General features: G+C 40.5%; 1 protein-coding gene across 4 annotated transcripts in view; it reads left to right on the top strand.

Annotated features, from left to right (window-relative positions):
* Positions 1–11,587, top strand: part of TMA16 (translation machinery associated 16 homolog) — a 29,337-nt gene extending 17,750 nt beyond the window's left edge. For all 4 annotated transcript variants that reach the window (XM_027970775.2, XM_042251099.1, XM_027970776.2 and 1 more), the window contains 5 exons: positions 4,110–4,147; positions 5,338–5,422; positions 6,469–6,617; positions 9,631–9,673; positions 11,329–11,587. In XM_027970775.2, coding sequence (XP_027826576.1) covers positions 4,110–4,147; positions 5,338–5,422; positions 6,469–6,617; positions 9,631–9,673; positions 11,329–11,509 — 496 coding nt within the window. In that variant the 3' untranslated portion in view covers positions 11,510–11,587. The remainder of the gene's footprint in view (positions 1–4,109; positions 4,148–5,337; positions 5,423–6,468; positions 6,618–9,630; positions 9,674–11,328) is intronic.
* Positions 11,588–14,647: the final 3,060 nt, after the last annotated feature.

Here is a 14,647-nt window from a genome sequence, read left to right as displayed (position 1 = left end):
AAAGAAATTAGTGCAGTTTGAGGACTAGTGCATTTCAAGTGATGCTCAGTTTATAGGCAGGAAATAGTTATTATTCTATATCATTTGTTTTTTGAATTCTCAGCATAGCAACATGTTGGTACTGTGTATTGTCAAATTTTGTCCCATAGAGTATGTAGCAAAGAACTATAGATATCAAATGAAAATAATTTCACTTAACAAACATAATGGGTAAGAATCTAGGTAGCAACTTGGAGAATTTAGTCTCAAATCTCTCTCTCATTCCAGCTTCACTCCCCTGTAGTTCAAGCCCTCAGTGTATTCATTCAGATCCATAGCAAACTTGACTTCTAACTAGATTCTTCTCTCTAGGCTGATTTGAAAGGAATGAATTCTCAGAGTCATTTTCAGCCTTATTATGTAGTGTTCTGTACTTCTTTTTAAAAGTCATCTTTGAGGTTTAAACAGTATATGACAAAATAGACATAACTGAAGTGAGCAGCGTTTGAGTTTTGGCAATACATGGTGTAATCCCTTGATCAGTATGCTGGAGTATGTTTTCATCCTCCTCCAAATCTTCCCAGTCAGGTCTCAGCCCCCGTCCTCTAGACTTGGGCACCTGTTGTTTTGTTTTTTAATAGATGATATCTATCTTTCCTAGCATTTCATGTAAATGGAATCATACTGTATGTAGTTTTTTGTGCCAGTCTTTTTCATTTAGCATGAAATTTATCCACGTTATTGCATATACTAGTTGTCTTCCATTGGGGAAGAACTGATGTGAAGCTGAAGGTCCAATACTTTGGCTACCTGATGCGAAGAGCCGACTCATTGGAAAAGACTCTGGTGCTGGGAAAGATTGAGGGCAAAAGAAAAAGTGGACAGCAGAGGATGAGGTGGTGGGATGGCATCACCGACTTGATGGACGTGAATTTGAGCAAGCTCTGAAAGCTGGTGGAGGAAAGGGAAGCCTGACGTGCTGCTGTCTACGGTGTTGCAAAGTCAGACATGACATGATTTAGTGACAAACAACAAGTTGTCTTTCTCTTCCATTACTAAGTAGTATTTCATTGTATGGATATGTAGGTTTTTATCCATTTACCCTAGTCATTTGGATTGTTTATACTTTTTGGCTTTTCTCAGGGTCTGCAAGCTGAGTGACCATCCATCTATTTTTATAAAACCAGTTTATTTTACTGAAAGGCAGCTCTGCCCATTCCTTTCATGTTTGTGGCTGTGATGGCAGAGATGAGTAGTTATGACAGACCAGCCACATGGTCCTCAAAGCCTTACTTGTTACTGGCGAAAGCTTAAGTGAAAATGATCAACCCTGCTGTTGCATACAGATAAAATTGCCATAAACATGTACAGGTATTTTCGTGGACATAAAACATTTTTCTTTCAGTTCTTAGAACTGGAATTGCTGGGCTATGTAGTAGATACGGGCTTCCCAGGTGGTGCTAGTGGTAAAGAATCTGCCTGGGTCAGGAAGATCCCATGGAGGAGGGCATGGCAACCCCCTCCATATTCTGGCCTAGAGAATCCCATGGACAGGGGAGCCTGGAGAACTGCAATCCATAGGGTCACAAAGAGTGATGTGACTGAAGCAGCTTAGCAGGCACACACATGCACAGGAGATGTATGTTTAAGTAAATAAGAAATTGAGTTTTTAAAAAACTTGTTGAAAAGAATGAAGTCATGTAGGAGGTGTAATGTTTAAGTATGTATAATAAAAAAATTACCTTATGTGAAGTGGTAATGCCATTTTACTTTTTTCACCACTGATGTATAAGACTTGGACTTCCCAGGTGGTGCTAGTGGTAATCTGCCTGCCAATGCAGGAGACACAAGAGTTGCTGGTTCAACATCTGGGTCTGGAAGATCCTCTGGAGGAGGAAATGGCAACCCACTCCAGAATTCTTGCCTGGGAAATCCCATGGACAGAGGAGCCAGGTTGCAAAGAGTTGGACATGACTGAAGGAACTTAGCCTCTGTTTTCTCTCAGACATGTATTACCATTTTTAAAACAGATTTGAACCAATCTAGTGGGTGTACAGTAATGTCTCAGTGTGGTTTTAATTTGTATTTCTTTATGACTAATTATATATTTTTATGTGTTTATTGTTTGCTTTTATGTCTCTGATTTGATGAATAATCTGTTAAAATCTTTTCCCTTTTGATTTTGAGTTGTTTGTCCACTGTTAAGTAGTAAGAACTATTTATATATTCTTAACACAAGTCTTTTGTATGTTATTTATATTGTGAATATTTTCTCCCATTCTGTGACTGAAATATTTTTGTTAAAAAGGCTTCATTTTATTTCTCTGATTTTCTAGTTGTTTAAAGTGGGAGGGTAAATCTGATCTGCTTTGTTAGTGCAGGGACAGTGAATTTTTTTTTCCTTCATTGCTGTATCTCTAGTTGATAGCATTAAGCATTGAAAAAAAAAACTAGTGAAAGATTATTGCTGAGCCATGAAAGACGCTGGGATTCTTGGCCTCCGGAAGAGAGGAATTCAACCTGGGGCCAGTGACAAGGCTTGATCACTCAGAGCTTTTGTGTACTAAAGTTTTATTAAAATATAAAAGAGATAGAGAAAGCTTCTGAAATACACATCAAAAGGGGGCAAAAAGAGCGCCCCCCCTTGCTAGTCTTTGCTGCTGCTACTGCTAAGTCACTTCAGTCATGTCCGACTCTGTGCGACCCCATAGACGGCAGCCCACCAGGCTCCCCTGTCCCTGGGATTCTCCAGGCTGCAGTCCATGGGGTCGCTAAGAGTCGGATACGACTGAGTGACTTCACTTTCACTTTTCACTTTCATGCATTGGAGAAGGAAATGGCGACCCACTTAGCAGTAAGTTATATACCTATTAGCAGACAGCTAATTAGAGGAAGGAAATGTCTCGAAACTCAGAATAGTGCCAGGCCTTTCACCTACAACATGCATTTTGAGATAACATTGGCACAGGATGAGTCATCCCATGCCATAAGATGATTGACATGAATCTTGAAGAAAGGCAGGTTTCCAAGCAAATATGTAGTCTCATTAACATAGCTTAAGAGAACATTTGCGAGAGTAAAGCATACTGGTTTGTTAAGTAAAGCATACTGGTTTGTCAAGTCCCTTCTGAGTCGTAGTTGGAACCAACTTGAAGAAAGACAGAGTCTAAGGTAAATACATAGTTCATTAACATAGCTTAAGAATAACATTTCTGTGGGAAAAACACATTGGTTAGCTCAAGGGCTGAGAAAAGTTAAGTTCAGGTGGAACCAGATGTCATCATGGCAACACAGAATTTTAAAGGAAACCTCCTTTTAATTTTGTATAGAGAAGGAAAAAAATTCTGACAATTGACGTTTGTTTCTTCCTGACGTTTAAGAGAGAGAGAAAAAACTTCTGACGGTTGCAGCCTGTTTCCTCCATTTGGAGATCCTAGCCTTCCGGCATGTTACCCTCTCACTAGCGTCCCTCTTTCCTGAATGGAAAAGAGATTTTTCTTTTCTTTTCTTGTCCTCCTGTGGGATCTTAGTCCCTGACCAGGGAACAACCCATGCCCCCTGTGTGTGTAAGTTCAGACTGTTAACCACTGGAATGCCAGGGAAGTCGCTGAACGGATTAGAATTCAAAATAGCAACAGTAGGAGGCACATGATCATGTAGGCCATTTTTTGAGAGTAAATGAGTTCTTTTTCTTTGTCATAATTTGTATCGAATTTATGAAAAGTCAACATTTTGTTTTACTCCTGTTGAAGTCTAAAAGATGACAGTGATGCATTTTGGTCTCGATGGCAGCAGTTTTCTAGAAGGTCCTTGTTACTCTTCTGTGCACAAGCTTTATGCATATTACAGAGTTCAGACAAGTTTTCCTTCGTGTTTTCAGAACCAGTTTGTTTTATAGGTGTCCTTTAGTCACTGCAGAGCAGAAAAAAATTCTAGTAACATTTTGTGATTTAAAAGAGAAGCATGGTGTCAGTGTTTCTTAAGAAAATTAATTTCACATGCATAAAAGTGATCTTTGAAAGGTTCTTAAGGTTCTTTGGGTAGTTTTTCTTTTTGTTGTTGTTGTTTTTTTCAGATTTTTAAAACTTGTTTTGGAAGTTTTCTAACACACATGCACTTTTTCTCCCAAGGTTGAAGAATGAAAAGGCGTTGCGTCTCAGCCTTATTGGTAAGTGGATTTTTCTTGTTTGAAGTTCTTCCCTTAACTATTTTCTCTTGACTCTCTTATGAAATACTATTTTTATCTCTACCAGATAAAAGTGATTTTGCTAGATTAAGTGAATTTTCTCTACCAGACTTGATTAAAATAAAGTCAGTCATTAAACTGTTAGAACAGTGAATATCTAGGTCAGTTTTCTAGAAATTCTTTAGTATCTACTTTTATCCGTCCCTCTCTCCAGTTTAATTCTAGCTTCCTAACCATTTAGAGTTATGAAGGGTTTTGGACACAGCAATTCATGTTTAATGATGTGAATGTCTCCTCAGTCTATATCTCAGTGTCACTGTCCTTCTATGTGTGTGTGTGGGTGTGTGATCAGATTTATTATTGGTAAGGGTATCTGATAAGTCTGAGATTTCAAAAGAGTGGCTACTAGGCTTTGTAACTAAAATGAAAGATACTCAAACCATTAACTCAACTGCCTTATCAGGCAGCAGAATCGTATTTGTAAATGGTTTATCAGTAATCCTGGATAGGGCCATTTCTTGATTTGTAATACTGAGAAATCTTACTGAAAGTGGCACCCCTGTGGTCTGATTGACTCATAAGCATGAAGTCTGCTAGCTTTTTGATAACAGATGTCAGTCATTCTGCATCGTATACAGCAGATCTTGTATGCTTAGTGTATTTACTGACTTTGAGGCCCTGAACAGGTTACTTAACCTTTCTCTTCTAAATGGAGATAATAATAACCCTCATAGGATTGTAAAAGTCAAGACCTGTGTCTGTACGTAGTGCCCGCTGCTTGCTAAAAGTTCAGCACACACCGTCCTCTTCATTAATCTAATCAAACTCTCCTTTTGCTATTTCAGACAAGTTCTATCATTTGCTTTATAAATACTTGGAACTTCATGTTCTTTTAAAGTATTCTTTATTTTAAAAAATGTTTTGTATCCTTACTGGATAAGAAATACATACAGAAAAGCATCCTTCCTACCTTTGTCGCTTTCCCAAATTAAAATGTGACAGTTCAGTTTCTGATAGGCTTGTTTAGCTTTGAGCCCACACAAAACTTTATATTTAACTTTGAAATAAATGTTGATACTGTTTTAAACACATTGATGTTGAAAATTATAATGAATACCTCTGCTTAAATAATGACTTATGATGTTAATCTGTTTTGGTACTTGTTGTTATAGGTGAAAAACTACAGTGGTTTCAAAATCATCTTGATCCCAAAAAAGTAGGATATTCAAAAAGAGATGCTTGTGAATTAATTGAAAGGTAAACACTGGGCATGTTAATGAGCAAAGGGTCAGTAAGAGGAATTCCCCAACTTGGTTCTGCAAGATGCAGAGTTCTGTTCTGGATTGATAGACAAGCAGATAGACTTTGTCATAAAGACTTCGGGTTGGTATACTAGCTTAGTCATCTTAGTAGGCTCATCACCTTTCTGCGCTTCAGAATGGCAGGTAACCCAGTTTCTTGACTGCCTTGAGAAATGACATCAAAGCTGATGCCTGCGGATGGAGGTGAGGTGGTTTGAAGAGCATCTAGGCAGAGAGAAGGAGGTCTGAAAGGCCTGGGGACGGGAGCAGCCCATTTAGTGGCCTGCCAGACCTTTAATATCACTGAGATGATAGGCTCCGGGAGGGAATTGGGACAGTTTGAATAAACAACCAACACAAAAAATCTCGAATATCAGTGTAAGAGTTTGGACTTTACCCAAGGACAGTGGGAGTCATAGGAGACTTTGAATAGCAAGTAGCTGCGATACTCATATTTAAGCTTTTGAGAGTGAGGCAAATGGATGAGGGGGCAAACTGTTAAGAGGCTGATGAAGCCGTCCAGGCAAGAGGTGGTGGGAGCAATGTGGTAAAGAGAAATGGAAATGTCTAGAGAGTTTAAGGGGGTAAAAGTCTCAGTCTTCAGTGAAGACTTAAATGTGGCATAAAGGGGAGAGAGAGGAGTCAGGGTGACCCCGTCTTCATCTGTGTGAATGAAGGCGGGGGCCAGGGCAGAGGTGGAGCAGATTTGGAAGGGACCAGGAGCAGAGCAGAGGGTGCGTTAAGGTGTCACCTGTCAGCGAGATGGAGCCATCCAGGAGGTGGTGGAGTGTGAGGACCTGGAGTTGACACTGTAATGGCAGGCTTTGATTTGTTCACAGAAGACTTGAGAGTGGTTGCATTACCAAGAGAAGGTCTGGGAACTTGAAGGAATCTAGAGGAATATGAAAACTTGAGAAGGACAGGCAGTGGCTGGGGATTATGTTTTAAATGAAGTAATATAAGCCAAACAGATTTTGTAAGTCAGACCATCTTGTTTTTCAGGTATTTGAACCGATTCAGCAGCGAGCTGGAGCAGATTGAGTTGCGGAACAGCTTCAAGGACAGGCAGGGCCGGAGGCACTGCTCTCGGGAGGCGGCCATCAGGCAGACTCTGGAGCGGGAGCAGCAGCAGTACCAGGCCTATGGCCTCGGTGCGTCCCGTATGGCTTCCTGATGTCTTGTCTCTGTAACTTATCCTGTTCATGTAGTTCACTTTGATTTTCCTCTTCTTTCTTTTTGAATATTTGGAATTTTTTTTAATTCATTCTTTTTTTCTCCTACTTTCCCAAAACTGTCAATTCTGACAGTGACATTTTTCTACTATGATAGTAATCTTTTCCTCTCCCTTCAGGCATGTGCTTAACCTGCTTTGGTCTAGGCTTATTACTTGCCTGTCTCCAGTCACATCAGGTTTCTTTAGAGTAGGTACTGTGTCCTCTTGCCTTTGTAATTTTTATAGTAAAGAGCTATACTTGTTGCAGCCATTCTTGAGAAATTACAGAAATCAAAATTTCTTTCTTAACAGTGGAGCATTTCTTATAGTTCGTGAAGACAAGTGTGGTGTTCGTTTAGCAGCATTGTCTGAAGAAAAGTACTTAGGAGGAGAGGAGAGGGCACTTGCAAGGGCTTGCAAAGCCCACCAGCAGAAAATGACCCAAAAGCTGCACATGGCCTGCAAGTAGTGTTTGATTGGCATATGAATTGTCAGTATAAAAAGATCTGCTGATTTCACATGAAAAATGTAGATTTCTGCATGCCTGTTCAACATACGGTCTGACAGCACTGTTTGCTAGAGCAGAACAGTAGCCATCGCTTTTAGACTTAGCATTCCGCACTTCCAGACCTTCTCATTCACGGTCCCTGCCTAGTCCCTGTAGACACTCATGTGTGAATTTGCCTGGAGAGTATAGTAAATGAAATGTTCAATAGGAAAATTAGGTTTTCTAGCTTTAATAATAACAGTAGGAGCCTGAAGGCATTATCCTGCGACTCCTGCTGTGAAGGTCCCAGCCCTGGCAATAGTGGTACTTGGTCCAGGAAAGCCTGGGCGGCCCCCCACAGGCATTCTCCCCTCCCTGGTGGTTTCTCACTATGACTGCAGGGTGCACTTCAGCAACACCCAGCAGGGAGCATTGAAAAACACAGAATTTAGTGCTTGCAGTTCCTGGAGGGTACAGGACATGCCTGAAGGGCTCATAGTGAGGGCTCCAGTAGAGAAAGAGGGGGAAAGTGGGGGTGGGGGGGGGGGGTCCTGCCATTGTAAGCGTCAAGGTGGAATGCCCCGGGTTTCAGGGGCTCCCTCTTCATGAAGTTGCCAGAAAGGAGAATGGGTTCGCTCAAGTGACCAGTCCCCTGGGGTGTTCTGACTGGGTGGGGCAGCCTGGTTTCTGACCTAGTTGTTCTCTGCAGCTATGTCAGAAGCTGGCAGTAGGTTCATTGAGTTGGATGTCTTCGCAGTCAGAAGGTTAACTTCAGGCACTTATACCTTCAGTAACACTAGGAACCCTGAGTAGATGGCAGTTCCTCTTCAGCATTCCTAAGAAATGAGTTTTTTCACTGAAAACAACAACAACAACAACAGCAGAATAGCTTTAGAACAGGTTAGATCTGCAGTAAGACCTTGCAGCTTACTAAATAACAGGGCAAGTTACTTCCTTACCCACTCCCCAGCCTTGTTACCTTCCATTTAAAAATAGAGAGGGATTGTACACCTCCCCTTTCCAGGTCATTTAAAAGCCAAACAAGACTGTATGGAACATGTAGGGATTGAGGGAGAGCTTCAGCCAGTGCTGTGTCCTTTTCACTTAAATTTGTCTGTGCTTATAGTCTCCATTTCTTCATCTTTCATTTTTTCTGGAACCCCTTAAATTAGGCTTTTGTAGCCACCACTCAAAGTCCTTGTTGATGATGAACTGTGTAAGTTGCTAAAACAGATGGTAGCTCTGCTGGGGACTGACTCTCATGGTCAACTTCTGTGCAGCCTTTGATACAGATGATCACTTCATTTTTTGGCCGCATTTTTTATTTGTGGTAGTAGCCCCTGTCCTTCCCCGGTTTTCCTCCCAGTTCACTGGCCATAATGTCAGTTTCCTAAGTTGAATCCTTCTCATAGCCTCACGAACTAAATAATTGGCCCAGATATCTGTCCTTGGGCCTCTTGTCTTTCCAGTTTATACCAGGTCCTGCATTTATCTCATTTAATCCTGTGCTTTTAAATACCATCTAAATGTCATAACTTCCAAATTTATGTTGTCAATCCTAACTTGTCCCTAGAACTCCAGACTTGCATTCTCAAACTTGAGTTTCTTAAAATCTCTGCTTGAATGTCTTCTAGACAGCTCCAATTTGGCATGTCCCAAAGCAAAGTCCAGCTTTTCTCCTAAAACTAGCTCCTCTTGTAAGATCCGTATTGCATTCAGTGACATCACCACTTGCCCATCATTCTGCAGACATTTCACATCCCACATCCAGCTCATCAGCCAGATACACTTGGCGTCTGATGACTTGGCGCTGCTGCTCTGCTCTCCTGTAGCTCGAGCCACCCGTCTCTCAGCTCTGCTCTTGTGATGCCCTCCCAGGTGGCTCTGTGCTCAGTCTCTTCTACCTGTAGCCACCAGGTTGAGTAGCAGTAATTGACAGTACATCCCATGTCAGACATCCTACTGGGGGTGGAGCCAGCGCTGAATCTCAGACCTTCTGTTCTTCTGGTTGTGCCTCAGCCCAGGGAATGTGGTGACACAAGTCTACAAGAGTCTAGAAACATGGGCAAATCATCAGAGATGCCGTCAGTAAGATTCAGTGAAGGCTACATACCAACATCTCTCTGTCTTGCCCCTGTTTGGTATAGCCATTCCTCACTCACATGCTTATTTTCTGAAGCTGTTGTAAAGGTCAAACATTTTTATTGTAGATCTGTTTCATTTTATACATTGTATTTTAGAATACATTATTTATTAGTGGTTTTTTTTTTTAATCACCTTCTTAAACTAAGTCCTTTATACTTTTGAAACTTCTTTTCATTGTAGCTTTGTAATCATGCTTTGAAAGTTTCTTTTGCTTTAGGCATTCTTCTGTCGGTTATTTCTTTTTCTTCCTGAGATAATGAAGAAACTATAAATGCTGTAATAAGAAGACTTTACTTAATAAATATATTTTCTTTTCCAGAGATTCCAGACATTTTAAATGCAGATAATCTGAAAACTTTTAGGTGAGTTTGTTGCATTTTTTTTTCTTTAAAGCTACATGTAAAATACATGATAGATAAACTTTCTTCCCTTTTGAGTATTCAGGGGTTCTTTTTAACCTCTCTTTCTCAGATAAGTAAGAATTTTCCTAAGTTGCATTTGTCAGAAATGCCTGAAATGATAGTGACCTAGTGCTTTTGTTTTTCAAAATACTTCAAAATTCTTCAATATAGTATTTAAAAGAACATGATGTCACTGTTCCTCTCTGTTATTAAAAAAAAAAACTGTCAGCAGCAAACTTGATGGCTCAGAAACCCATTCCCAGACTGTTTGCAGCCCCTCCTTCTGGAGAAGTTGGTTGGTGGGAAGGGAATCATGAAGAACCAGGTGACTCAGTGATCTCTCTAATAGTACTCTGTGACCAGAGAGACCAGTGAGTAGGATTTCCAGTTTTTAGTTTTCAAACATAGATTATTTTTCTTTAGAAAATAATTTTTATTTTCTCAGGTAGGTCATGTTGATCAGCCTGAAATTTTAATTGAAATTAGATAAATTAAGTCCATGTTATTTGAAACCCTTAAGCTTATTTTATATTATTATACTTCTGAATTTATAGAAAATATTTAATATTCATAAAATCTCAGCTCTCATAAAATTTATTAGTTATATATAAGAAGTGGTTCACTTTTTTAACTCATGTACATGTAGTTATAAGTACATGGAGCATAAGATTTTTTTAGATGTTAATTTTTTTGCCTGTAATATTAAGTAGTCAGATATTTAAGTATTCTCTTCATTCAGTAAAACGGTAGATTCTGCCTCCTCCAAAGAAAGCCAAAAATGAGAAGGAATTAGCATAGACTATTAGTATTTTTATCTAGCTGGAGTTCAGTTCTCAAAACAGTCTTCATTTTGCTCCCAAAGTAACTGAACATAGGATTGTCACAGAAATGCTGAGGTTGAGAAACTGGAAGTTTTCTGTTATGAGAATTGTTTGGTTGCTGAAACTTAATTGTGACTTACCATTGTGTGTGAAGAGAAAAACCTTTTCTGACTCTGCATTTTGGAGATTTTCCAGTGTGGTGTAGTTCCTGCTTTTGAGATTTCTTGGTACTGTTATGTCCTGATAGAGGGAAGTGTTCAGGATAGGGATCATAAAAGAAAGGAACAGCCTCCTTGTAACTTCTACCTAATGTTTTCCTGCATTGTTTTGAAAGTCTTGAATACGTGAAATTCCCTGGGCAGTTAACTGCTATTATAGATTAATGGGGCTTCCCTGGTGGCTCAGATGATAAAGAATCTGCTTGTAGTGCTGGAGACCTGGGTTCGATCGCTGAGTCAGGAAGATCACCTGGAGAAGGAAATGGCTACCCACTCCAGTATTCTTGCCTAGGAAATCCATGCACAGAGGAACTTGGCGGGCTACAGTCCATGGGGTCGCAAAGGGTCAGACGTGAGTGAGCAACTATAACATAATATAGATTAATGAGAAACTGCAGTAAGTATGGAAAATGCAAACCTCAGTTTTGGGGACATTTTTTTTTTCCTGATGCATTTATATTGTTTCCATCTAGTACATTGGAGTCTGCTGTAAATTTATAAACTTTTTTCTGCATAGTTTTGAATATTGACTTCATTCCCCACTTCACCAACTCTCTGCATTCTCTCTTTTGTCTAGGGAATGGGACTTTGATCTGAAGAAGTTGCCAAACATTAAAATGAGAAAAGTCTGTGCTAGTGATGCGGTGCCCAAGAAGTGTAAGAAGAAAGCTGTGACAGCTGTAGACAGAGATTTGGGGGAGTTGGAACTGAAAGATGAGTCCAGTGACACAGACGAGGAAATGACTGCGGTGGCTTAAGTGTCTTTGCTTGAGTTGAAAATAAATAATTTGAGAACTTCAAGTTATACTTAATTATAATAAATAATTGTCTCAGCACACGAGTTTCTTGTTTTATCTTATATTTTCAGTTTCAAAAACAGTGTGGCAATTTTTACTTGAAAATGAATGTTGCTTTTCATTTACATTAAGTTATTAGCGTAAATAGAAGTACTCTGCAGAATCCATTTAATTTAAATTTCTAGGTTTGGGAGACCAATATGAATGAGAACCAAAATGTTACAATTTTTTTAATAACATGTTGACTTAGAATCACCTAATATCACATTTGGGGGCATAGGCTGTAGCTATTTTGCTAGAAGGTTAATGTGGGTACTTCTTGAGTAAGCAGTGATGACAGCAAAACTGCCTTTTAGCAGTGTTTTTCACTGTTCTTCCTGTTACACATCAAACCTGTTTTCTTTCCTTATAAAATAGGGAAAATGTGATACAGAATTTATATACACTTATGGATTGTACATTGCTGTTATTTATTATCTTTGACCCAGAGTTAGGTAAATGGTTAAAGAAGAACCACCAACTTATTCTTATGTGGATCTCCTATTACTTAACCTGTTATCTAGATAAAGGGGATAAATGATTTCAGGTTGGCTAGTTCTGTTTGTATATTATCTTTTACTTTCTCATTGTGAAAAGTATTAGGTTTTATTTGTGGAAACAGAACTAAAGATTAGAGAACTAGTTATTTCAGTTGTCTTATTTCTTCTGAGAGAGGTTAAATTGACATGTAAACTCAGTGTTTCTAGCATCATGGAAAACATGACTGTGGTAGAATGTTCTTAACAGAACTTGTTAAATGCAAGTTTCTTCTGGCCTGTTTTCTGAAGAGTGCAGTGAAAGTGCATTTTCAAGGGAAAAAAATTTTGTATGAGGTAACCAGGTATCAACTGTCTTGTTAACAGCTTTTTCACTTCAGAAGGTTAAAAATAAAACTTATTTTATAATTTTACGTAAGGTTCTTATTATTTAATGTTTGGTGATTTAACTAATGCTGACTTGCTTTGGCTTTAAATAATCCATGCAGAAGTATGGTTTTATGGTTATATAGTAAGTTCTTATGGAGAAGGCAATGGCAGCCCACTTTTGCCTGGAAAATCCCGCGGATGGAGGACCCTGGTGGGCTGCAGTCCATGGAGTCACTAAGTCAGACACGACTGAGCAACTTCACTTTCACTTTTCACTTTCACGCATTGGAGAAGGAAATGGCAACCCACTCCAGTGTTCTTGCCTGAAGAATCCCAGGGACGGGGGAGCCTGACGGGCTTCATCTATGGGGGTTGCATAGAGTCGGACACGACTGAAGCGACTTAGCAGCAGCAGCAGCAGCAGTAAGTTCTTATCACTTTGGTCATTGGAAAATTTCCTTCTTGGGGGAAGGGAGTTCATTTTTTGTTTCAAAACGACTACAAAAACTGAGTCATAAATTACAGTAAAGAGAATAAAAACTGCTTTATCCAGTCTGGTATTTAAAAAGCATTACTGTTGATGCTTAGAAAGAAATACTGTCTTATTTCACAAGAATAACTTGTGAAAATGGCAGAACATTGTCCTCCAACATTTATTTCTAGTTTTCCTATGCTATCAAAACAGAAAATATAACAGGCTGTACTGCTTGGAACCAGAACAGATAAGTACTTGTTGAGTGAATTTATGACCATAATTGTCATGTCACTCCTGGCTAGACCAGGGTAACCTAAGAGATCATTTGTCTTTAGAGTAATGCTCCTAAATGGTCCCCTTAACCATTGTGTATGGAACATGCTCTTTCTTCAGTGATGCTTGTCCCGTCCCCTTTTCTTTCAGTATTAAACCTTTGAGAGAGAGCTTCTCTAGTCCACGGACATGGAACCGAGGAAGAGTAACACTTTGCTGGCACTTCATTGTAAACTTGGGGTGGACAGATAATAAGTGGCAGATGGTAATATTCTAGATACTGCAGGCCAGATGCAGTGTCTGTTGCATATGCTTACATACGTGTGTGTGTTACCACCCGATGAAAATGTGAAACCCATCGTGGCCTTACTCAGATAGGCCGTAGCCTAGGCTTGGCCTGCTTGCTGGAGCTGGCCAGTCCCTGGTCTAAATCAGCAAGCTGGACTCCACGGGCTTGGGCTTATGATACATTTCTAATCTCAGCCACTAACTGCTGTCTGTAGCTGCTATTCCTAATACCTGGCGGCTTCCTTGCCTTGCAGACATTGGTCTCTCTCTGGGACTCTTTTCACCTTAAATAGTGTTTTCTACTCTTGTAATCCTTATGCTTCAGGACAGAAGATTGAATGGGTGTCCTCTTTGGCATGTTTATTTGATAGGGTGTGATTTTATTTTTGACCCCAAAATAATTTTAGGTTCACATTAAAATCAAGAGGAAAGTAAGAGATTTCCCATATACTCCCTAGCCCCACATGCATAGCCTCCCCCTTACCAACATCCACCACCAGATGGTACACATTATAACTGATGAACCTACATTGACATCCAGCATGTTTGGAATGAAATTCACGTTCTGTACCATGGCCAGACTAAACCACCGTGGCCCAAGAGGCCTGAGGTGCTCTGATTGCCTCCGTCCTCTCCACATGCCCCAGGCTGGCCTCGCAGACGCACTGTCTGCCTGTCCTCCCCTAGGGTGGCCAAGCCATGTCCCAGGTGGGGACAGCTTGGTGCTGGCCCCCTGATGACCATGAGTGTCCTCTGAGGCCAGGCTGGCTCACGGCGTTCCTGAGCCTCAGAAGAGTGCTGTGTGGTCTTCTAGAACAGGAGGGCGTGGGGTGCTGTGCGGAGCTCCCACAGGGCACTGCATGTTTCCCCCCTATTTTCCAGGGAGTAAGTTAGCACCCCAGGTCTGAGAAACTGTGGGACTCCCTTCTCAGCCTGCCGTGGCTGCAGGCTGTGAGACGGCTTCGCTGCACCATGGTCCTGGCTTCTCAGCGACAGGGTGCCCCTGCCTTATGCAGTGTCACTGCCTCATGTGCCCCTTTTCTTCCTGTGCCTTCCCTTTGGGGCAAGACTCCTGAGGAGCTGGCACCTCTGTTGTCTTTTCCTTGTGTACCTCTGTAAGGGGCGAACTGTCTTAAACTCTAGCACAGACTTATTTGC

The sequence above is a fragment of the Ovis aries genome, chromosome 6, assembly GCF_016772045.2.
Source record: "Ovis aries strain OAR_USU_Benz2616 breed Rambouillet chromosome 6, ARS-UI_Ramb_v3.0, whole genome shotgun sequence".
In the NCBI taxonomy this organism is placed as follows: Eukaryota; Metazoa; Chordata; class Mammalia; order Artiodactyla; family Bovidae; genus Ovis; species Ovis aries.
Note: the sequence above shows the minus strand (reverse complement) of the source record. Positions and strands in the feature narration are given on the sequence as shown.